The 27,117-nt window shown below is 33.0% G+C and overlaps 1 protein-coding gene across 2 annotated transcripts; it reads right to left on the minus strand.

Moving 5' to 3' along the window:
* Positions 1-26,112, minus strand: Ttd14 (TRPL translocation defect 14). Of its 2 annotated transcripts, XM_073088208.1 has the most exons (9): positions 25,863-26,112; positions 25,571-25,638; positions 25,146-25,183; positions 24,709-24,746; positions 8,406-8,534; positions 5,531-5,667; positions 2,911-3,458; positions 2,472-2,662; positions 1-1,699 (listed from the first exon to the last, which is right to left on the minus strand). In XM_073088208.1, exons 1-9 carry the CDS (start codon positions 25,924-25,926, stop codon positions 1,314-1,316), a joined length of 1,599 nt encoding a protein of 532 aa, XP_072944309.1. In that variant the 5' UTR covers positions 25,927-26,112; the 3' UTR covers positions 1-1,313. The 2 variants fall into 2 exon arrangements, with proteins under 2 accessions (XP_072944309.1, XP_072944310.1); XM_073088209.1 differs by lacking the exon at positions 25,146-25,183 and having other exon boundaries at positions 25,863-25,928.
* Between the last annotated feature and the right edge of the window lie 1,005 nt (positions 26,113-27,117).

A 27,117-nucleotide genomic window follows, 5' to 3' on the forward strand; every position in this document is an offset into this window, starting at 1 on the left:
TAAGTTGCATGTTTTCTTTATTCAGAAACAATGCGTAAGTAGATATACAGACATGCAATTTTGAGATTATTACATCTGAAAGTCAAGTTGCACCATTATGAGGCATTAACAAAATCAATAAAAATTACAAATCACTGCATAAGTATATAAAACTAAGTACATTAAACAATGTATATTTCATTTCAAAAACGAATCTCTTAAGAGATTACATAGCCTATAATATATGTTGCATGTTATGTATGGGTGCAACTGACATAAATCTGTTCGTATTTACTGCCAATATTTTGCCAAGCAGAGACAGCCCTTAATTGTTCAATTAAATTATAGCACAGCCATTAACGTTGCTACCGTGGAGATTTGCCAAACGATCCTATAGCCTCATAGCTACAAAACAATCGTCCATAGATGTATCACTCTTCTCAAAAAACGAATTACACTAATAGTGACTTAAATACTTTTCGTTATTACATTTTAAAATTACACATAATAATAAGTACTTTTCTTTGCGAAAATAATGTGACATTTAACAACATCAAATACTACATGAAAAAATGTCTACGCCAAATAAAGTTTTACAATAGCTTTTTAGCACATCAAAATCTAAAAGGCCACACTAATACAAAACACTAGGGGACCATTCTTTAGCTTCTTTTCCGTGACAATGTTGCATTTATTAAAAGTTCGTCATTTGGACCCCTTAAAGTCAATGAGAACAATACTGTTACGACACGACATCAAGACATTTAAAATTTTACAATGTCTACTCGAAAATATGTAAAAGGTAATCGAAAAAAAAAACTACTTTAGGTATTATTTGTAAGAAATAATAAATCTAAAACTATTACATTATAATTAAACTGCAACAATACTTACTTTATATTATTGCATCTATTAAGTACTACATCGGACACAAAATGTATTCGAATATACAATACTGCGTAAAGGCACAAACAATAAACTTTTTAATTCATTTATGAAATATTCTGATGCATGTTGCAAATGTACTTCATAGGCGTATTATTTCTATGAAAAATATGTTTCAATTAAGGTATACTATAAAAATAGTTATCATTTCATTTGGCATTTACATAATCGTGAATAAATACAATATCATTACAATGTAAAAGTACACAATTTCAATTGCTTTTAATAATAACGTGGAGGCAATAGCATGAATTAAATATGAAGGATGTCTCTAATTAATATCTTAGAGTATGTATGTATGAATAATTTACGATTTGGTGTATATTGCAATATTATAAAGTGGAATTCATAAAATTGATAAGTCTCAAATATAAATAGCGAAGTAGATTTTATATTTTAACAGCAATTTTCTTGGGAATTTTAGGTGACCTGAGATCCACTTCATGATTCTTGTAAGTGTCCAACTCGGAGTCCTGAGCAACAGGACCATTTAAAATGGCCTCCTTGATGGTGGGTATGATACCATTTATTTTAAGATGACCATTAATTTTGCCGCCGACGTATCCATTCATTTTGCCAACACCATGATCATTGATTTTATCACCGACAAGGCCATTAACTTTATCAGAAGTGTTGCCATTCATTTTATCAGGAGTCTGGCTATTCATTTTCTCAGGAAGGTGACCATTCATTTTTCCAGAATCATGACCGTTCATCTTGGCGTGACCATTGACGGCTTTGTCAGAGTGACCATTCATTGACCACTTGGCTCGCCCTAATGGATCAAAAGAAACAAAATAACCTTTAACCCCTCGCACTACGATTTCATGATTTTACGACACTGGCGTAATTGTGTTAGTCGCGTGTAATGATTAAAACGTTAGTGTCCACATTGAACATTTACATCTTGATACAAAATGTTAGTCCGTGCTACTGGTATCATCTGAGGAAAGCAAAGAGCTCGCATGTCCCAGAACGACAGGCTTCGCATCTGCAAAATTACGTCGACTTTAATTTTCGAGAACGCCAAGCGTTGGCGTTGATACTTACTACAGCAAGTGGTAACTAGCGGGTGCTCTACTACAGTGCAAACATCCAAGGTGAGGCTAATACACAACATCTAGACACAAGACGTTATACGAGTACAATGTTCATGAGGATCAATCAAGATACGACTACGTAAACCAAAAAATAGTGTTCGATCACGACTATAACACAATTACGCCAGTTATAATAGAGGAATAGTACATGCACATAAAATAAGTTAAATAGAAGAGAAAAACCAAAAACAAAGGATTATTATTAATCAATATAAAAGGGAGTAATATATGAAATAAGTAAATAATCATTTAGATAAGTGTTTTTACATAAGACATTTTATTTGAAAATTCGTTTAATAAAATCTTTCCTTTTAAGTATTCTATGATGCATTTAACAAAAATGTTGAACACTCTTTGTTTTGGATAGACGAATATAAAATTTGAGAAATGAGTGTTCTACACAAATTTTATAAGGGAATGATGAAACATCTATCACAATTAACTCACCGTCGGCCTCAGAGCCCGCGTAATACCTTTTTGAGGTCTTCCAGTCCTCCTTCAAAGATAGGTTGTACATTGAGTAAGCAGGATCACCGGTCACCTCTTTCTCTATGGTAAGGAACTTTGGCAAGGATTCCAGGAGCACATTTTGATCGTAGGCTGCGCTATATGTTTCCAGCAAGACCAAACCCCTACACCTAGAAATTGAAAGAAAATGTCTTAATTATACACATAATATTACGAGACAAATATGGATATTACTCAGATATTATATTAGATATACAATATTTCGTACTAACTTAAAAAGGCAAATAAATAAGTAGATAATACTGTTTCATTCCCAGAGAAGAAAATAGAATAATTAACCTACGTTCTATAGAGTTACCACAATTTTAAAATAAATGAAATTTTTAGTTTGCATGACTATTTTGAAAATAGTAAATACCTGGGATGCGTAGGTTGTCTGTACATGTCCAACTGGTAGTACTGGTTGTTGTAGATGAAACAGCGGCGCTTCTTGAATATGGTGAAGTGGGCGTCGTCACGCTGCGGCAACTGGTTCAAGTAGTCCCTGTGCGTCAACTGCGTACGCACTTCCACGGACTGGCCATTCGTCGGATGGAACTTCCTGACGGTGTGGATGTAAGACCAATGGCCTTTCTGGCCCCGCTTGCGGAGCCTGACTTGAGCTTTCCTGAAGTCGCTCTGCAGGTAGTTGTGAACGACGTCGAAATCTTGAAACGGTGGGAACTCCGTGTCGGGGGGGAGGGGGGTGCGGACGAGGAACTTGCGCTTCCGCGAGTTGACGTTGAGGCGGTCGCCGGTCTCGATGCCGACGCGCTGGCACACGCACGCGATGAGGCGGTTCATCTTCTTGTCGAAGTCGGTGGAGTTGTCGATCACGTCGAAGTACGGGTGCCCGATCCACGCGGCCGCCGCGTTGTAGTCCAGCTCGCGCGCCAGCTCCACGCCCTCGGAGCGACATGCGTGATCCTGACGACAGCGATTAAGAATTAATATTAATGAAAATGATACAAGGTCTAAATAAATAAGTACCTATGTTATTATGATCGACGGTATTATAATATGTATACATTCTTCCAAACTTCATAATAATGTTTGGTCCATGTCTGTAGACATTTCTATACGAGGAGAATCTGTTATGCGTTCAAATGGAGTAATATGTAAAATAAAAAATAATACAGCACTGAGATTCAAAATACTATTATGTACAATATCATAAAAATAAAGGCAAGTGATTCATGTCAATATTTGGGTAACATTTTATCTTTGAAAGATTAGAAAATTTACAAAATAGTTTAATCCATATGTCAACGCGATATCAATCACCTGATTGTATATCCATTGATAAGATTCAATATGTGGCAGTAAGCCAGTAATACATCAATGTCATTAGAGAATGGAAAACTCGCACACGATGCAACATGCAACATAATTATGACATGTCCACGGTGGTATGAAGAATACGACAAAATAAATTACTGTTTATTACATAAATATAACAACAGCAAACAAATGACCGTGAAAACTTTACGTACAAAATACCTAATAAATACTCTTCTAGCCGTCCTTGGCGGAAAATCAATAATATATAAAACAGAACATACAGACATGAAGTAATGAAGCAGAACTGAGCTTTTGGAATTTATGATTATTGGTGGATATATGTCGGTATCGAGTTACGGTTTTAATACTACTATTATCTCGAGCCGCTCATATTCTCCACTAAAATATATTAAAATGAGAAGTTGTAACTAAGTAGTAGTAATTCGATTTGGATTTTATCACACTCTCAGGACTTAATCTAATTAGTAAGGTGAAAATGAACGAAGACGAACTCTACTTATAAGCCTTTTTCTTCACAAAATATATATACTCATAGTAATTATAAAGCCTATACATATTTACTGCGATATAAAACTATATACTTATTTTACAGCCATAAGTATCATAAAACTGACTCATGGCAAGTATGTTTAACTACGTAGAGTTACGTACACATAAGATACCCATACACTGAATACCAACAAATAACAATGATAATCTGGTTTACTCGCTGTCACGTTTATAACCGCACGTTTTTTCCGTAACTAGTAGTTATTCAACCATTAACAAAGAATCAACGTTAACTGGTCGAGTTGCTATAGTTTACATTAGTTGATTAGAATATCAACATTAATCATTGCACAAAACCGGTGCACATTGCATATTTACTGCTATACTATCAACACTGGTAACATAACGTTTTGACATTAATATTTATATAACAACGGGACATAACATTGTTTTGTTGATAAATATAATGAATGATGGCGTGCCGTTGTAACAATAAAGTAAATGTTTTCTTTCAGTTCAAGTTACACGTTATAAACGAGCTTTCGTACCATATCACGCTCGAATACATAATTTATCATCCCTTTGTGGTTCGACGAGGGCGTGACGATCTATCTCTATATCTACGACATCATCACAGGTTGAGTGCCATTTGGTAAAACTACTGAGAAGGATCAATTGTATTGATGTATATTTTTTTGTAAGTTATGGTAATAAAGATTTATTTATATGGGTCTTTCTGAAGCCGCGCTGAGTGCAATAGGGAATAACGTATCTGTGATCTATTTAATTGTCATAGTTGTATGTCTTATTACCACGCTTCACCTGTATGTATTTATGTAACGGAATCGGAATTAAACTCGATTATTATCTACTTTGAACGGTCTGATTAATTTAAAATTTTTAACAATTATAAAGAACCGATGACAATACACGATTTTAATAATTTAATCCCATTCTCCTCATCAGGATCGTCAGGAAGTATGACTGATTAAAAAAAATAAAAATCATAAGTACATAGCCTTAGTAAATATGTATTGTGTGCATCTGCCCTTCATCGTTCAACAGTTTTAGTCTACGGCTCGATATAATAATAAAAAATAGGTATCTAAAAACCAATTTCAACCACATATATATGTTTGTTATCATTATTGTGGCATATTGTTCCGAGAAATTCAATGTTATAACTTATAACTACGAATAAAACTCACCTCCGTGGAGTAGAAGTCCTCGGCGCCATTAGCCGCCGAGACCATGTGCACGATGTGGTTGTATCTGTTGTCGCGCAGCTCCACGCTGTTCCAGTTGTTAGCGTTCAGCATCGCCTCCCACTTCTCCTTTGATATAACTGTAAATAGATATTTACACGTTTATAAAACTCTGTGAAACTATTACATCGTTATGTTTAGGAGAATTTGAGTACGATGGTTATGTTTTTAGTCAAAATTTATATAATTATGCTGCAATTAAATTAACTTAAATTAAAGAAGCTTGGAGCATGTTTGTAAGTATACATATTTGTTTTTTTATAAAAACATGAGTGTTACCCCATGTATTACGTGTAATCAATAACAACAACTCATCTACTTCTATTACTTTAGGATTTATGTCTGTCTATAAACCTGTTTTAGTAGAGCGTTAGAGTATGCTTCAGGCCCCCGATTGGAGAAAGACACGTGCCCAATAATGGAGCATTAAAAGGGTAGCAGCCGAAATATGTGACATGTCTATAATACGTATCGATAAAGAATGCTAATATTGCTAATTGATTCCTATAAATATAGCTTCATTTCTAGTTGGCAATGTAAATTCAAATCAATTTTGCTTGAAACTTGTTATTTACGAAGTTTTCTAAGACTGAACTCGTTCTTATTAATTGAATCAACCATTGATGTTTTGTTTGGCCAATGTGATTTTATTTTTAGTGTTTAAAAGATAAAAATCACGTGCGCTTATGTAAGACTTCGAGTAGTATTAATATATGTACCTACTACATTTCAAGGACCTACCTAATGTAGTTAAATTTAAAAAAATACAATGGATTGTAATAAGTGATTATAATGACTTACAAATACTAAATAAAAGTAAAACCGATATTGTAATAGGACTGTACTTATATTTTGGCAAACGTTTCCCAGCAGCAGACATTTAGGAAAATTGCATAGACTAATGATAACGATTGGTTATGCTTTTCGACGTGATGCCAATTCACCGCGATTTAACACATTATGATTACCTGATAACGGGTATTCCAAGTAAGATATAAAGTCAGGTATTAGGAATGTATTTTTTTCAGAATCCGTTATAAATAAGGTACTAGCTGCATCCGCGACTTCGTCCATACGAAACGTTCATGTAACCCCATGGTTTCATGAACATTTTTCGTGTTTAACTTTTTATAACATACTCCATATGTCTCTGTGCGATTTTTTTTATAAAAACGATTGTATTTATTTGTAATTATTTTAAACTATAAACCAACTTTTATACGTGAATCTCCAAAACCATTTCACCGCTCAGGAGTTGATTTTTTAAAAGTAGCTTTACCTACTGTTCTGAAAATATTACACCTAACGTTGCTAATAATTAGCTAACTGACGCCAGTAGCCGAAGTCAAATTACCTAGCTGTACAAATACCCATTGCAATTTAAATCCAACATTATCCTAACAAACAATTAAGACATTCTAGAAAAAAATTACCTACAGTCATTAAATAATTAAATATATTTAGCACAAACAATAAAAATGTTCGCACGATCACCATCAATCATAAACAATTGAAACAAGTCTAAAATTAGAGATATCTGTCAACATTGATTGGTCGACAGCCATTGTACGTAATTTGAACAAACTTATTATAACATAATTATAACAAACTTAAATATTGTTAAAAATGAAATTATAGGTAATTAAAAGTTATCTTTGAAAAATATTAACAAACATATTTTGTTACCAAAAAACAATCCACTATGCCAGAAATATCTACTACTTTACTTGAATGAAATAGCACTTTTAATATGTTTATATAGGTAAATATAGGTACATATAGGTAAATAACCTAGTACGTAAGTTAAATGGAATTGAAAAAATCTGTGACAAGTCATACACTACAACATACATATTATATTGAACATAGTCACATACTGTGGCACTTAAAAATCCATTTGTTACCAATTATCACCCCTTTAAAACGGTGCACTCTATTCATCAAGATCATTATCGAAGGATATCTGATTTAATTACCTTAGTAGCTTAGTACTGACAAACATAACTATACATATAAAGTTATATCACCTGTTTGTCGCATTGTTATGAAACATATAGTAACGTGACTGCCAATCTGATTACGTATCTTTGATTGCAAATGATAAAAATATACGGTTCCGTCGTTCCTGAAGCATCCTCCTATCTAAAGCCTTCTTACTTGTTATAAGCTGATGCATGTTTGCAACGTCATTGTCAATAAAATGCGTCCTGCATGCATCAACATCCACATAACTGAACAGCCTCGTTTTCATCGTATTAAATTTTGAAAATTATGAATACATTTTATATACACACATCGTAATATAGTTGATTGTAAAAATAGTAAAAGACATTTTCGTTATAGGATCAACTTGATTGAAGTCTATATAAAAAAGATTCAAGTTACACAGTTACCTAATGTTTAGTTGCTTTCTATATAAAAGATACTTTAATAGAATAAGATTTTACGACAACAATAAAAATGTTATTAAGCCCTGACAGTACAGCGGCTATAATCATAAATCCAAGATAATAATGGCTTTGTCTCATAATAGACTAGCAGTACTTCAATGGAAAACCCCACGAAAGTAATAAATCTACATAGGGAGATTTGAGGTAACTCAAATCGTAGTACAATGAATAACTTTAAACTTGATGTACTTACTAATACTAACAATAGATAGCTTATTGAAATATAAAAACAAGTTTTGAACAAAAATGTAATAAAGATTACAACAACTCGTAAAACATAATTAAGTATGAAAGTTTCAACATATTTTGTATAAAGTTCGTCATCGTTCGTCGACAAAACCAATAAAACACATAAATATGTTACTTACATGCACTAGCATCCATGGCTCCCCTGTCGCATATGATGAGGCAGTTCCTCTGGCAAGTCCTCCCGAGTTCGAAGAAGGTGTTCTCGATCTGAATCATCGTTTTCAGGAGGTTCTCTTGGAACTTCATCGCTGTAACAATTACAATTGATACTTATAATATGGCCTAATATTATTATATTCTTTACATCGTTAACTAGGACCTCAAGAATTAAGTTTTATTAACATGCTCAACCCAGTTTTGCTCACTGATGGGCACGGCAATCCTCTTAGAATGAGAATGTGAAGGCATTTGTTTGCACCACGGTAGCCAAGAGTAGATTGCTACATTTCACATCAGGAAGACGTTTCTAATGCTGCTTCACCGTTGAGGTGATCATTAATTAGTATTAGAAATTACACAATATATAACTCCGTATTACTTCCATTCGCAGCTCAGCGTGCCTCTTAGCACGTAGGGATTTATTTTTAACACGTCCTAATTAGCTTCACTTGTCTACGAGTATGTAAATCTAGGAACTATATATGAAAATCTAGAAATCCAATTTAACCTAGTTTTAATAGTCACATAGGTTTGAAAGTTTTCCAAATGTTTGTAGTTCACGTAATATAATTCGATAACATTGTATTGATCTGATCATAATGCCAAGAGACAGATAGTGGAACTCTTCATACATTTATACATTTTACCGGACTGCAGAGAATAATGTTTCTTGAACGTATGTCTTTTTCACGCCCTACAGCCCAAATAGCTAAAAGATTTTAAACATTATTTATTTTCACAAGATTATCAATGCAAAAACTAGCTTTCATTCCTAGCGTACCCTACTAAATCGGTTCAGCACCATACACATTAAAACGTACAGATAAGAAAGCAAAATAGCATAACCATGGAGGCGTTTAGAAAATAGCAATACCTTATGTCTGCCTATGATTGCATTACTTAAATTTTATTTTATAATAAACAAGTTATGAAGTATTTATCGTGGCGCGTTAGTATTCACATGGCAATAAATGTGACTAGGGAGTCATGGATCGTACAGCATACTATAGCATGGTTATTTTCTAAAACAATACCTAACATTTGTTTACTTGAACTCCAGCCAAAAGCATTGACGTTATGTATGCCCATTAAGGCGGGTCAGTAGCGCTGTTAAAGGAACGAAGAACATCTAAAATTCAAAGGTCGAGAACTCGTTTTATTGCTTTCTTCTAAGAGAAAAGTAGCTGACGAAAATAAATTGATCGCACACAATTTTATAAGCAGTATTTGAAAGTAACTAAACACATGAAGGCAAGTCCAAACGTTTGTAAGGTCGTGAAACGTAAGACACGCTTTAGGTGTGGATAGAATTGCAAAAAATATATGTACGTAACGCTAACTAAAGCAAAAGTTTACGCTGTTTTATAGAGTGTCGGATTTTCGCAAACACATAGCGAACGACTTGAAAACGGAGATGTTTGTTTGGACAATGCTATTAACGGATTTGTATACATTCATTATTGCATAACACTATGGAACTATCGCATGAATCTATAAGTGTACATTATAGGTATAGAAGCAGTGTTAATTAGAATCTAAAACATCTGCAGAAACAAAAACGATAAAATAGTTTTTGAAGGGAATTTGCTCTTTGGTAGATTTTCTTCTGTTTTGGGTGTTCGTTAAAACTGAATAGAATACTCATTACACCGACATGCATACTAAATGTATGTATGTACAATGTACATGATGGGCGTTGAACTAGTGTGTTTTTCGAACTATTCGCGTTATTACAGTCATTTGGATATGCCTTATGTCAAAATAAATGTTCATGTATTATTATGAATATTAGCATGTAGAAAGGTCTAAAGTCTGTAGGTATTAAAATACGCTTTGTGACGACGTCAAAAGTTCGCAGCGGACAGCTGTCATAAAGATATAGATGTCTTTGAAAACTCCGCCTGTCTTTGAGAGTTGACGTTGATGTGAAAAACATTCGATTCTTTGCCAAAGTTAACAAACAGATAGCAATTAACATTAACTGTTTCCTTGTTTGTTTATCCAAACAAAAACGAATGCTTTTTTTGATGCAATATGCGTCAGAATCGGTGTCACAAATGATTCATACTCATACGCAGAAAATATAAGAGATATTTTAATTTTAGTATCTCAATAATAAATTTACAACGAAGTAGAATTATTTGTATTTTTTGTACAAACACACGAAGGCGATTTGTTACATAACATATATGAACTGTTTAGTTAATGAGAAAATCGATTTATATCAAATTAGAACGTCAAAATTTAACGGTGTTGTATTTTATTATAACTTATACAGGTAAAGTAATACAATATATAATAGAAAATAACGTCACATTGTACAACGACGCTCGGACCAATCTGAACACATCGTTGCAGTCATATGTCATTATAAAATAAAAAAAGGCCTGAAAGAACCTGAACGGATTAAGAACGGACTAAGAATTAAGCCAAACGACTGCTCCACAATTAACGATATTTTTTTATAATATTGACTTGTGTCTTGTCTCCATTATCTTTATACGTTACATAAAAATAACGAATTTAATTTGCACAAGTGCTATAAAATTTTAATATCAATCATATAATTATAAAACCAATTAAGCAGATAAGCGAATGACATTTAACGCAAACAGTGGTTACGTGAATTTCAATTCATTAACATTTCCGTCCGCCGGGAATAGGCAGCGGTCACAACATAATGGACAATGCAATTTACGTGATTACTCACAACGCAGTTAACATCATCAATTGAACTTAAACTATACCTACTGAGTGCTATTTAAGTGCAATCATTTTGTTACAAAAGCCCGGAAGACCGACGAATACTTATCAGCATTACAATATTTATTGTACTTGACGTCTGTATCATCATCATCGACCTATTTATTGTTCCACTGCTGGGCACGTGTCTCCCTGTCAGAATGCGGATGAAGTAATAATCCATCGCACTAAGTGCGAATAGGTAGACTGAAAACATTTTTTAAGATCTCTTTCATATTATGCAGTTTTCTTAAAATGTTTTCCTTCACCGTTAAAACATGTGACAATTCATTTGTAACACGCACAAAAATGAAAAATCAGATGTGCGTGAGATTTAAATCTTAAAACGTTTAGATTTGAATTGGAAGGCCGAGTTTCAACTTTTAGAAATAGAATACACGTTTGTTATCAAAGTAATACTAACAATTTGGCTACATGTTGGCTACTAATAATACTATTATAATATTAATGTGTCCTACTTTAAATAGTCCGGTTATCGTGATATTTATTCGGTCTTGGAACGGGTGAATACCTAAATACACGCCAAATTTGCGAACCCCGTGATAATGTTTGCACGTGGTAGGACCGGGAGGTGTGTGACGCTAATTAGACAACTTGCCGCCGGAAGATGCTAACGTCATTGACACAAAATACTAATGACCTTTTATAGTGTCGTATTGTTGCTAAACTTTCGCTAATGACTTTTTCAAATGGCTTCGAGATATTAGATCGTCAGCAATTCGATAATGTGCTCATACCAAGCATTACTTGTTCATTAAATAACATCAAGATTGTTACGACTTTGAGGCAGACCCGAGTCTGGATACTTGATCTTGATAATATGACCAATTAATACGACGATCCGAAGCAGTGAGGTATTTTTTCTTGTAATTAATTTACGCAACATATCAATTGTCATTTCATTCTGAATATTTCCAGTATTGGTAAGTTAACATCATATCTGACAATTGTACTTTGGCTGTGAACAATGATCGGTGGTCAGCAATATACATATTTGCATTTCCAGATATATCCTGTTTCTGTAAGACAACACCATTTTCTGACTCGTAACACAATGATACCAAGTTGTTTTAAATTGCAATGTAAAGACCCCGACACACACTATTGTCATTGTCATGAGATATCACAGTAAGCTGCTCACATAACATTTCGTTACATAGTTTGCTTCTGTTGTTTCAACGCTGTAACTTGTATGCCACAACAAAAAGAAAGATGAAGGTGAATAACTCAAGAACGTACGTTATGATAGATATTTTTATGTTGTAATTTTTGAGATAACTGAGATTCTAAATAATAAATTTATAGAGCTCATATTATTCATAATATACTTTTTAGAAAAAATATGAGAGGAACCTATAAAATGCTCGCCATCACACGTGCAAGATAAGATTCTATTAGTGTCAATATTCGTGTAATAAAATGTTGACTTCTTCTTCTTTAAGTCTTACATCAGTAACAACATACATTCCTGTCCTGTTCGACAGTATATTTTAAAATTGTAAAATATCGGACGACTTATGCGAGCAATATCCAAGAACTACTGTTAGACTTAATGTCAGATAAGGTACCTACCTGGTAATTTACTGGCGCTATATAAATATTTATATTATATATTAATATACATCTGTATGTAGCTCGACTAGGCCGTTCCGTGCCGACAAGCCGACGAGCTGAGCGGCCATGATTGTCTCGTTACGTTTTATTTTCAGCATCTGCCAATGAACTCCTGTCGCCTGAACTCGGTGCGTTAAAATAACTATATTTTTAAAGAGCAAACGATATTTAACTGAAAGAACGTCACGACGCACATGCGAATTATATAAATAAATGAAAATAGACAAGGAACGCGGAAAAAGAGCAACATCATATGATACAAGTTTCCCCGTATGGTTTCACCCGTTTGCATCCCTATATTTTCTCCTTTTCAATCTGGCTTCGCGTTAAACTAACGTCGAAAACAGTTCAATACTAAATTTAAGAACCACAAATATTTAGTTTTAATTTTGAGAAAATAAGCGGATAATCTTGAAGCGGACTGTTTTTAAAATAACATACCGGAATCTTAATTTTATATATTTGTTTTCATGAATATAGACCAGTGGAGCTAAAAATGCGTATATTATGTAATAATATTGTGAGACCGGTCCGTGACTGAAATCGTCAGCTGCAAGAACAATTTACGAGACACTGACTGAAGTTTAATCGCAGCGATTTACGGGACTGGCCAATAAAATTGCTGTAATAATAAAAAATCTTTTACAATCTTCGCGTCGACTAGTCGTTGAATGGCTTAGGGTTCCACAAGGAGACAAAATTAATGAGTTCTTTATAAACAAATAGAAAAGACACTTTTTGTATACGAAGACGCTTAATGCAGGTAACTTTTTCCTGTGCTGAATAATTTGTATTTTGCAGGTTAAGGTAACAATGGAAATTACAATTCAAACTTTTTTCTTACCAAGACGTAGAAAAAATCAATTCGTTCCGATTGAATTACAATTTTTTAATGCGATTAAATTTTTTTGTAGTGACGGGTGGGTTAAACATACAAGCGTCTTAAGATTCTCAGGTATTTCATGGGTTTAAAAACCATTTAGCATCAGGTAGACTAAACTAGGAAGCGTCGGCTGCATCACGGGAGTAGAATTTCATATACCTGCTGTCAATAACGGAGATATCAAATAAGAGCAAACATTTAATTTGAGCATAACACTCGAGTTATGTCTGTCTATTCTAAATTTGTAAACACAAACTTGCAGATATATATCATAAATCCTAAATGTACTCCATCTATTATGAAACACGATCTTTCTTTATGACGTCAATGTAGACTACTTAATACCTAACACAATCTATTTTGCATATTCTCTTATCAATTCGTTACGCTTTTATGTAATTGGTAATGTTTTATACGTAGTATTTTAATGATTAGATATAATAATTCCAGGTAAACGGAAAGAATTACAATTATCCACAATCAATAAGGTTTTGCTTAATTTTACTCTAATCAGAAAATCGTCTTTAACATATTTTTTTAACATTCAATTTATTCGTTCTACGTCACAAAAAAGTTCAAAACAGTACACCCTGTACATGTACCTATATTATTATCGACAGTACGTCACATAATTATGATGATCCCAATGTCCCGATATGTTTATAATCAAATGATTGAAGCATCGGGTAGGTAAGTAGATCATCAAGAATAGTAAGATTAGTCTGTAATAATAATTTTGATGAATGTGCAATATTTCCGTACCACTGGAAATGCATATATGGTTAAAATAAACTTGCCTGATTACATAATATAGCTACTACGAGAGGACAAGTAAAAAAACTTAAAACTCAACAGACATTGCGAAACTTGATTAATCATGAATAGTAAAATAACTGAAAAAAACATTCCTATTGACTATTGTCTAAGTAACGAATTGCTATAGTACCGAAGTCAAGAATTTTTATCACCCACATTACAAAATTTTATCACGACAATTAATTACATTATATACATTTACGTGTAATTAAACTACAAGCTAACAGAACTTTTCAGAGAAATGTAATGTATTATCAAAAGTAATTGGTAGTATCGTTGACCTACCTTTCGGTGATTATGAAGTCTACCTTAGCATGTGATGTTGTTTAGTTAACTATTGAGTTAACATCATGGAATTTACGTAAGTTATATTCGTGATTTTTTTTCATAAAAGGTACTAACCTCACTTCAATTACGCACTAAGACCACTGTTAAAATACAACCGATTGAAAACTAATACATGTTGAGTGTTGATCAAGTTGCCATCATGTCCAGTTCAAACATCGTTCATTATCAACGATCGATGGCCCAAAAAGAGGGTAATGTTTATCGGATGTACAAGCTTATAAAGGTCTGTAACATTTTAAAGTATGTAGATTTGTTTACATCTCAGGAGTGATAAGGGAGCACCTTTAGCACCTATATAAAAACGGAATACGGAACCCTTTATTTTTTGTTTCTTTTATTACTTTTAGTGGTACAGTTTCGTTTATTTCCGTTTTACGACCGTAAATCTTTTACCGCATATTATTTATTAAACGTTGGAATCGTTCATAGCTTTTTGACACTAAATAATTTCAATAACCTGCAAAGTTAAGCTGCTTACATTAATGCGGTCATTCCTTAGATCGGTGTCCATTAGAAACATATTTTAATGAGGATTTCCATAGTTATAACTGGCTAAAATGGTTAAACCCTATGGAAGCTTTGGACCGGATCTGAACCAGCGCGATAGTTTATTCTTGAGCTCTTCCAGTGCCCAGCAGTAGGACATTAATGGATTGAAATCCTAATTGTGACAGAAGCTTGGCAAATTTGTTCCCGAGCCGCACACGCTCCGTATTACAGATGTTTAAACACCACTCGAGCGGGGCAAGATATTTCATCAAATCCGACAGAATCGGGTCGAATAGCACCGCAAACAAATGAAGATCTAGAGTGACAGTAGAATTTCGTCAAGACGGTCCACGTGATTTTGTATTTATAGGTATGTCAATTTTTGCGAACTACAAAAAAAAACTCAGGCATTTCGCTTTACGCCTCGCATACAGCAGTAGCTAAACTAACTCACATGTTACTGATGACGGAAAAGATGTTATCATCCATAATAATATGATAATTATTCTATGATGATGTATGGTGAGATGGTGTCAGCGCTTAGTCATTTGAACTGAAACCCGTCAATACAAGGCGCAGCGGTCACCTTACTGGCACGACACAAAGAGGGTTATGGAATTGATTCTAAGCAGAATTCTAAATAATGAATGTAGATTTATATTCTATGTTTCAGTGTTTGTATACTCGTTTTTATGTCCATGGTACGACAAGGACAATACCCCAGACATCCGAGACACGGGAAATCAAAACAATGTTAAAGTCAAAAAACTTATATACGGAACCAACCATAGGTACTATATAAACTTATAGATTTTTTAACCTATTTTTCATTTTCTAGAATTGTTGTTATATATTTATTATGAACGTGTCCAGGCTTTAGTTACCACTTATTATTATTAGACATACGACGTTCATGTAAAGTACTGCATTATGTAACCATATAGATATTACTGTGATACGCGGTTTTGCAAGTTAACCTTGCATAAAAATCCCGAATGTACTAGAAATATATTATATTATACATGGTTAAACTGGATCCCCGTTTTCAATTAAGAGTGTTTATAAAGTATAGCATAAAAAATTCTTCAATAAATTCAACGAGACATGATCTATTTCGCATAATCTCCCAGAAATTTGCCCTTTCAAACAAACATTTTCAGCTATTATTATTATATTAAGTATAATACATGGTAGTTATAAAGAACGTAGTAACTGATATTAGCCGTGAACTTGACAAGTTGTAGCTTCAGTGTCATCGGCGTTGCGACAGGCAATAATTTAATTAGCGTGACGTCAATATCGGTGGCACGCACTATATGAACTTATTGGGTCAGAACTAAGCCATTACATGTAACTTATCAAAGGTCTGCCTCGCTTCGTATTCGTATTACAATCCACTATCGTAAGTGCATCGATCGTTACGATTGAAATTATGTGCTTACATAATACTCAATTATATCTTTGTAAACCCTTTTAAACCTTTTCTTTATGAGTGCTTTAAATGCGCACATTTAGCTTATAGGTATACACGGTAAGTATTTGATATCTAGAAACGTACTCAATATCTTTATTACACAGAATAAACTCAATAATTCATGTATCTTCATATACTAATGTTCCAACGGCAATTGTGTAAATAAAAGCAAACTTTAAAACTAGGTCTACTCCAATTAACTCTATATTGTTTAGAGGCTGATTACAATATAAGAAATATAATCATAAAGTATAGTCTTCAAGAAGTGTAATAATAACTTCATTTTTTTTGGCTGAAAAGAACACCTAGTATTTCACATTCTATGTTTATAACAATTATAACTTTTCATATTATTATGATGCGTATGATTATATTGTTCCTGAACCAATTCGTAGTTTTATCTCCAGCATTATATACTTTTCCGTGAAGTAGCTAAAAGTAGTTGCAATATTTCTAACGCGTTCGTAAAATAACATTTATAAACGTTTTTTTGTATTTGATAACAAATATCTTCGAAATCATAAATACGAAGTAGGTACATCTAAGCATGCCTTGTTACTATGACGTCGCAAAAATTAGCCCCTTATCCGTTTATTATTGTATGCATAATTTGTGTGATATCGTATAGTAAAGACGAAATTATTATACAATATGTACTTAACTGGATACATCCAGTTTACTATTTGGAAAGCAAGTGCCGGGTCAACTTATCTCCATATTATCAGCCCCGTGTCACGTTTAGTGGATCAAATACGTTTTGGGTTGATGACATATTATAGTTATCATAATATTCAAGAAGTAGGTACATTATATAATTAGGCATTGATTAGGTATAGATTGTACGAAGTAGACATAACAAATTAGTACGGACACTTAGATAGGTTGAAAAATTGACCTTTCCCAATTTTCCTACAAAAGTTTACAGATACACTCTGAAGTCTACTTCTATAAAAGGGGGTCATCGCTTCAATACATTAACTATCATTAATTAAATATAACCTATTAGGCTTCTTACGTAGCTGTTTTAATGATAACTTGAACGGACAGATAATTATAACAAATATGTTTTGATGTTGTGAATATAATCATAGGTAAGAGAGGTAAGATAACGGTATTAATTTCAAAACAATAGATTGCTACTTACATTTTATAAACATGTACAAAATATAGTAAGACACATTCGTAATTGTTAAAATAATATGCAATAAGGAAGCTTGTTTACTAGACAGATATATAAAGGTATTCGAGTGTCAGATATACCTGGAGTAAGCAAGTATAAATGAAATAAAAACCAAGATCTTTTAAACTCTACACAAGTACGGTAGCACACGGTAACAAGTATAAAATAATTTGAATTAATAAGTCGAGGAAGTTGTTGCCATCTATACTTATTTCCCATCGCGTGTCTGAGTTCCAACGGCGCAATACATATTGTAAATGTTCGTGCAATAAGGGAGTTTTACTTTATCCTTGTTCATTGGGGACAAATTGCGTACAGTAATTTATAATCAAATTAATTTATGCCTAGTCTATTCCAAATAGTGATGTTCTTAACAACTCCTCCATTTATATTTACAAAACTTCAGGATTGCTAACACCTGGTATAATTCATGTTAATTAATACTATATCAGGGATTACTCAGATTTATTATACGTTTATGTAACAATAACAACAAACTACATTATGTTTATGTTCGTCACAGTTCGTGTAGATACAGCGACAAAATCGATAACATAGAACATAAACATAAAACAGTCTACCTTCTGTAGGTAGTAAAGCTGGCTATGAAATCGATTCTTCGATTACCAACACAATACAACACACAGATACGAGCCTGACGAAATACATAATTAACAAATCAGAGTTGGCATCGTATCATAATTGACGTTGCTTGTAATGAGTGTTGACGTCATTGTAAAATAAGTTTGGGTAAAATAAATATAAAAGATGCACTATCAAGAGGAAAAGATAAAGTTAAGCCTCTATTACGAATGGGCGAGATGCAAGTGGCGAATAGCTGCCTTAGGGATTTTCCCGACGTATGACAAATACGAAACTACTTCAGAATCGGTATAATAAGGAAAATTGTTTGAGGACTGGTTATGACAAAATTCTCAGCGATAGATGATCTAATGATAGAAAATAAACGCCAGTACACCTAATGAGCGAGCAGAAATTGACGACAGTTTTGAAGGGATCACACAATTTAGCCAAGTACAGTGGTAACAAAGACGTGATCGTTTAGCTCAAACTACGCTCGTTTGGTTCGAACTCACCGTTGTCAGTTTCGCTCACTTGCGCCAGGACCGCGACGGTGCATCGTTTACAATTCGCCTGACATAGATCTTCGGAGAAACTTATCGATGATAACACTACAATATAATATACCTGCCATAATTAATACCGACAAAAATATTACCCCACCTCCCCTGTTTATTTTCATAATAACATTGAGAAACATTACGTGATCTATATTCGAACAAACGACTCATGAAAACGTCTAAAGGTAAACGAGCGCGAGGTCGCCCTATGAAATTGATATTTCGCAACGAAACGACATACAATTAGGAGCAATTTAAATAACATAAGTTATTATTTAATCATTAACATTAGTCGAGCTAAGCTTTCCGTTATCATTCTATTTATAATAAAGAATTAAGGTCTATCAGGTCTGAAACCAATTTCAGATAAAAATCGATATCGCTAATTAAATATACAAGCTATGTTTTCTAAGTGGTACAAGGTGTTTGAAAAATAAACTGTAATACACTGGTTAGATCGAATTGACGTCACAATACCCGAGACTATTTTGAGGACGATGAACGATATACCTACATATTTACATAGGCAGCGGTGTGTTTACGTACGTTCTACGTGAGAATGAGAACTAATGTGTGCGTGAGGCTTTTAACGATACAATCCTGTTTTCAGCGGATGTAGACGTCATTTGCTCGTGAGATTCAAATTGAAATGACGAGACTAGCCGAATCGGATGGCACAGCGACGTAATCGAGTTGTACGCAGTTCAGTCGAGTATGACCGGCGTCATGCGGTTGTTAATGAAATGCAAACAAATGCGGTTAGAGGAATATGCATTCAGTCCCGTTCCATACAACTTCCAATGAACACAAACAATAAATAACAAACTTCAACATACGGTAGCCTGTAATTTTCATCGCTGATTGATTCATCCAACAATGCTTTATTGATTACAATATATTGTGGATATATGCAATGACAGGCGAAGACAGAATTTGGGAAAGATGAATTAAACTGTAAATTATGTAAAGTTTCATACAAAACTAGTACTTTAAGTAATAGAAAATTAAATCTTACATAGCGAAATCAACAACATTGTAGCGGATAGTAAATTGAACACACAGTGTATACATTGAAAACCCTGTTAATATGTTACTCTATTTATTATCACGTGCAGTCCAGTCTAACAAACTACGATCATCAAAGTTTACGATAGCTCTTAACGTCCGTCAATGTTTGTGTACGTAAAGTCGCATTTTTTAAATTTATTTTCAGTAGGACCATGAACGTGACCGTGAAGTCACGTGTTGCACATAATTCCATGCCAATTATGCATTTTATAATCGAAATTGGAAAGTTTCTACAATCGCTCTTAAAACCCGTAATTTACTTTTTATTAATTTCCACTTCGACCATGAACGTGACCGTGAAGTGTATACGTCAAGCAATCACGTGCATATCCATAATTCCATGAAGCCCCGTAAGACCCTCCACTAGCCGATGCTAATCATGCATTTCTATTTTTATGAGATTATATGCTCGGACAGCATATTACTTAACGGGACCCGTGATACGTTCATTCCTTTTAATTATCGAACTTGTTTCCGAAAAAATCAAATCATAGGCTTTTCTTAAAATATTAAATATCTTCCATATTAAGATATATGTCTGTAAACCTTTATTAAAAGGGAATTCTGTAAATAAAATAAAATTTTATTCTAATCAAGTAATCACATGTAATTTTCCATTAGGAATAACAATAGGTTTACTGAATTATCTATGGATAATTATAACTCCATGTGTTATTAGATTATTACATTGTATTTTATAATCATGCTGATTTGATACATCTGACCTCAATAACAGCATATTAAATGTAGGTATGTACGAAACTGAAAATCTATAGACATATAGACAAAAAAGAATAAAAGATAAAGGAAGAGTGGAAAAAATAAAGGAAATAAATTAATCACACGTGACCGTTATCAATTCGTTAGGCACGTGCGTACGCCAAACTTTCAGGAGTCAAAAATAAACGGGACACGTGACATGTAGCATCCGAGTCCCTAAGTTTTAATATTTTATTTACGTACATCGTACATACTACATGTGAATGTATGAAGCTTTAATGCTCCTCATCAACGGATTCTCATTAAGACTTTAAACCCTTATTATGACTTGGCAAGTCTTAGCAGTCACATCTTGAGCGATGACAAAGTGTGTTACAAACGAGTGCGAGTGTAATAAATATATTGAGGGGATGGATGAATGAGAGATGTTTATTCGTAAATTTGTCAACACTTTCATGTTAAAATATTTACAGTACAATTATGGAATGGAAATTAGCAAAGAAGTATCATTATGGAATGTAACGCTTTTTCTACTGTTCCTACTACCTTCTCTACTTCAATCCAATTCTATGCTCCTTCTTACAAGTTCGAGAACGTATTCTACTCGTTAGATAATTACGTACAATTTTAAAAATTACATGTCATCATAACGATAAACATTACAGGAATAGAAGTTTTATTTTTTTGTTACTTTGGTCGTAAGGTTATCTAATCTATATTACGTAAAATGCATAAAAACGTAAGAATTAATCACACAAAACAGTGATTGTATAATAAGAATTTCATTAAAAAATTATGTTGCGATTTTATGTATGTTTTGCAGAAACATAAATCTCAGTAGATCCGCTCGGAAAGTATAAAGTGACGGAGACAATTACAGAAGTTTCGTATTTATAAACAGAATACCTAATTATAATATCGTTAAACACGCAACTGTAATAGGCGGAACGCAAAACAAAGCAGAGCACGATAGATGAAATCAGACAGTCACTGTATTAGAACTTGTGCATAACGATGAGCAGTGGTCAGAATCCCAGTCCCAGAATGTACGTAGAAAGGCATGCAAATTGCTGTTAACCGTATATAAATACTTGCGTTTAATAGGCGTTTATACCTAATGGTACTTGCGGTTACAACAGTATGAATAAGTACTCACGATAATGATAATGGTTATGTTATGTAATTAGAAAACAAAAATATTATATTCACTACAAATATATTTAAATTCATTGTTTATCAATGAACGACTTACGTAAAGAACGGTTTCAAATAAAGCATCCTATAATAAGAGCTTGGGTATCGAAAAATCAGGTCGACCATTAAAGTCTTATTGTATTCGATTCGAAGTCAAGGCAAGGTTAAAATTATTCCATGAAAGGTATGCTATTACTTCTAATGAAATAGCAAACGCATATTATAAAATCAAATAATCGTAGAGTAAAACAACTGAAGTGTAATGCAAAATTAATAGCGATGTTTTCTTCTGAAACCCGAATACCATTTTCGATAAATTATTTATAAACAAGCTAATTGCGTCTTGCTCAAAGTGATAAAGCAGATCAGCATTTCTGCACTATGTCCCTTAAACTTGGAAAGGAATCTTAATATAACGACTTGAGTAATGTGTTTATGCTGAAACTGGCTGTAACTGGAGTGTTATTTCGTCCATGAAAACAAGATCTTGCTTTTACGTGAAACATAATTGCTTACAATACAGCTGCAAGAGGATTTGCAGATACAGCTATTAAATAACAAGAAAGATGCCAAGCGCAACCAATCATAAAATGAACACGTTGCTGAAGAAACATTTCTTGGCAATCATTGCTATGTTGACCTACCTTACGTATTAAGGCGTCATTTATGGGCGGGTTTTGGAACATTTGGACGAACTAGTTTTCTGCCTATTATCTTTTCTAATTTTATTTGCAAAATTCAGGACAGGACTCATGAATGCTTTGTGTATAGCATATGTATCGCATTGAGCCTACGGTGAGAAATCACGCAGCGTTTTTCTTCCGCCGCCTTAGACTCGAAATAACTATTTTACTTCAAAATTCACCGAATATCACTATTTATACGACTACGTAACTACCGCGGTTACAGAAGCGCCCAAAAACTCAGAGGAACACGATGGCAACATGGATGGAAAGTCATCGATATAGGTGGTTGCCCACACTTAAAAGCGCCTACACGTTTTTACAGCAGTTGAAAATCGCTTCAGAGCTCTTCGGAGATGACTATAATATGGAAACAGACGATACAAAGGCTTAAAACTTTAAAAAATAATTTAAAATATATATTATTAACCGATTACATTTGATGATGATGATGATGCCAACGGTAAAGACTAAATGAACTTATGACTTCAGCACGCGGATCCACTGTAATAATATTTCAAATGTATAATGAAGATATATGAAATGCTCAAATGAATTACTCTATGCAGTACTAAAATATCAATTAAGTATTATAAATTGTAATTGCGTATAATTATTACATAGTACATAGCTACCTACATTAAGTCATTATAAGATTGCCCACGTAATAAAGTCAAGTAGTTTTAACAGAGAAAAACGTATGCAAGAAATACTCGAAAAAATAAATAGAGCGAGAACTTGGGAAAGCCGGTAACATCATTTGTCAAGGCAATGCATTTTTTTATTTAAAAAAATCAATAACGATGGTCAAGGTTACAGTTAAAGTAGATACGTAGGGTAAATAAGCAAAATCTATTCTTAAAACACAATAACAAGAATCCTTTGATTTGGTCTTGGTACGCCGAGCCGTGTATAAACATTCTGAGGAACGTATCTATGAACTATCGTCACATGTCTGGCGTTGATGAAAGTCATTGATCTACGTTCTCGATCCATAGAAACATTGATCTAATGGATCGTGGATACGAGATACTGAGACATTTACCGTGTAAAGGGGGATTTTGTGGTATAATAACGATTGTATTACGATATTTGAAGTTCGCATAATTGACAGTTCTTTAAATAGTCTATTGTGTTGCAAAATGTCATAAATTTTATAATATAAAAAAATATGGATTTATGACGTTATTATTGTGTGTTGTACATGCGTTATAGCAATGAAGATAATGAAAATTATGCGAGACTGAAATTTTCTGTACATACTATACTATACATTCATAAAATTATGAAACAGATGTCTATCCATCTGCTTTTGACTATGGTGGACTATGTTCTACCAGTAGTGGGTCATAGAAAAAAAATATAGCCAGGATGAGTTTTGATTACAATTGACTATGAAAAGGTACCATTACCATATATTATTTGAATGTAAAGTTATTTCCACAATATAATTTCTCATTTTGTTATGTGCTTGCATATTTTTAAATTGGATAAATTTAATGAATATTATTACAAAAATATATAAATATAATTTGTAAATTAAAATAATGTTATATAATCATGATTTTGGTAGTTGGTAGTTTGTTGACTTTCAAAAAGTATTCTATATGAATCAATTTTGAATAAATGAGATTTGAATTTGATAATGCATTGGTAAAGTTTACTGGAGCTTTAAAAGACATGACAGCAAACAGTCATTTGCAGCAGGACTCATCAAAGTCTACCTGTTCCATTCCATCATATGAATGTGATGTATGTAGCATATGTGTTGCTAACTGACCACTGACGCTTAACCACTGGCTGTTTATTTGAGGTCTTGTCATATTTTAATAAATTGCAATATATTTGAAAGTTGCATATTATATATAAAATAATTATAATTTACTGACCTTCATCTGGGCTGAGATCTGCAAACTTCACTCCACCACTGTAAAAAAATAGAAACAAATAATTGCATTTTCAGTATATAATAACAAAGTTGATTTATTTTGTAAAAGATTTTATCTATTAATCTCGTATTACATTGTAAATAAATATTATTGAGTTTTTGTTTACAATGCAGTTTCTTTTTATCTCTATTATTAAATTTTACAAAGTATTTCCAATTATATTTCACATTGAAGATATTCTTATAAGGCAGAGCCAAATAGATACATTATTATATTTGAGATGCTTATAAATAGAAGGTTTAAATTTAAATTATAAGAGTAAACTTTACAAATTCTTACAACTTTTCACAATATAACAATATTTTATAAAGATACAGATTTCAAGTTTATGAATTAAATGTGTAATTTTTTCAACAGTGAAGATTTTCACTTCGTACCTTAAGAGGACGGTAGCCGTTTCCGGCACCCGGAACACCTGGAAATAAATACAATGTGGAACGATGTCTTACTGGATCTCCACAAGGAGAAACCATAACCACAAACAACACACATCTTTTATCTATATTTTGTAACAAAAATACAAGTTTTGAAACATAATAATGGAGGGTTTTGACAAACATTTTTTGTGACTAGAAAATTTTAAATTTGCACAAGTCACCAAGAATTTACAGCCAAAAGCACATATTTTGTACTTTTCTTCATAAAGTTTTACATGCATGTTCATACTGCGATATCATTACGAGGACAAAGATAATTTTCTTATTAACATAATACAAGACAAATACAACCACGAAAATACGGCGGCGCAACTCTGATACTTACTTGAGCTTTAAAAATACTCAAACAAATAAAATTATATTACCTTCCATCCTAAGTTTTCGAAGAATGTGCTAAGACGAGATTGTCCGGTAGTTTTGCCGCCACAAGGTCCTGGATAGGTTAAAAAAATAAAATGTGGAATGAATGAAAACTGTGCCAACTCCCCACGTGTAGTGTTAAATATTTTATACATCAGGCCTTTCAAGAATTAAACAAATTATACAACTCAATAATTGAACAACGTCACATACGAATATATATAGACTCTTGAAACAGAATCTTTATTATAATAATTTTTAATTTCAGTAAAATACAGTCGACTGAAAATTACTCACCTCCAGTAAGCACCAGCTTGTACACTATTTTCTGGGTTTGATTAGCCATTTTAGTTAAACGCATTTATTACAAACTAAAATTAAATTAGACTATCAAGATTTTATTTAGGATATAAATATCATAAGGTTGATAAATACACAAAAGTGATAAAAAGAGCCATCACAGTGCTATGATGCGCACCGCCTGACAGGCGCGCAACGAAATGAAAGAAATCGAACGAAATGAAATATTGGTTGACGCCGTTGACGGAATGCCAAAATGTCAAAGACATATTTTCGAATCAGACTGTGTTGCTAGCAGTGATACCAGCTCGAATTTAAAAAACACATAAGCTAGATAACAAAATAGGAAATAGCACATTTTTATTTTAAATGACTTATCACTTCGTTTTAACATATTAAAAAATATAAACAATGTTATTAGTGTTTGAAATATTTTTTTTTATTATTTAAATTATCGATAAAATTAGAATGACGTCACGGAACGTGATTTGTGTTGATGATATGCACATAAAGTTATTATTTAAGGTTTTCAGCACATAGGTTTCCTATATAGGTTATTATACTCCTTGGTTTTCAGGTTTAACTCTCTATTTACATCATGAGAATGGCTAAGAAACCACTTTGTAGATATTTCTTAGAGTTATTGTGAAAAAACACTATGTACTATAAACACATTACATAGTGTTTTTTCTGTTTCAAAAGATGGTGACGCAAAAAGTGGTGTAAGATTATAGGAAACAGATAAAGTATCTCCAAAATCGCATTAACAATTTAACATTTTCATTTATTGCAACAAACAATAATTTTAGGTAAATAATTTTAAACATCAAACACTACCATTTAAAACAAAAAATACATTAAAATCTATTATAATATTATAAAGATGAATGAAGAATTCTATGGCATCCACGTTATGAACTTCTCCAGCTCATTATAATTGGCAAAATCGTAGGGAAAAGGAGACTAGGGAGAAGAAGAAAATCTTGGCTGCAAAACATTCGAGAGTGGACCGGGATAGTAATCGCAGCTGAACTATTTCGCCTATCCAAAAACCGTGAGGTATTTAGAAAGCTGATAGCAGACCTTCACTAGTTTGAGAGGCACCGCAAGAAGAAGTCAATGAGATATGTTATTTTGCAAATTTGAATAATCTTGATAAAAAAAAATGTAGATTCTGGGACGAAATTATATAGAAAACTAAGAAGGTTTGCAAATGTAGGTTTTGCACTAAATGCTTTAAATATGTAGATCT

This window comes from Epargyreus clarus, unplaced genomic scaffold (assembly GCF_041222505.1).
Source record: "Epargyreus clarus isolate Ecla_fem2 unplaced genomic scaffold, WU_Ecla_fem_2.2 ptg000026l, whole genome shotgun sequence".
Taxonomy (NCBI): domain Eukaryota; kingdom Metazoa; phylum Arthropoda; class Insecta; order Lepidoptera; family Hesperiidae; genus Epargyreus; species Epargyreus clarus.

Excerpts from the sequence above, each read along its gene's own strand:
- Ttd14 (XM_073088208.1), bottom strand. The coding sequence starts at position 25,926 with ATGCGTTTAACTAAAATGGCTAATCAAACCCAGAAAATAGTGTACAAG. Across the intron at positions 8,535-24,708 it reads AGATCTCAGCCCAGATGAAG|CGATGAAGTTCCAAGAGAAC; the intron begins GTCAGTAAATTA and ends TAATTGTTACAG. Across the intron at positions 5,668-8,405 it reads AGCCATGGATGCTAGTGCAT|TTATATCAAAGGAGAAGTGG; the intron begins GTAAGTAACATA and ends ATCTATTTACAG.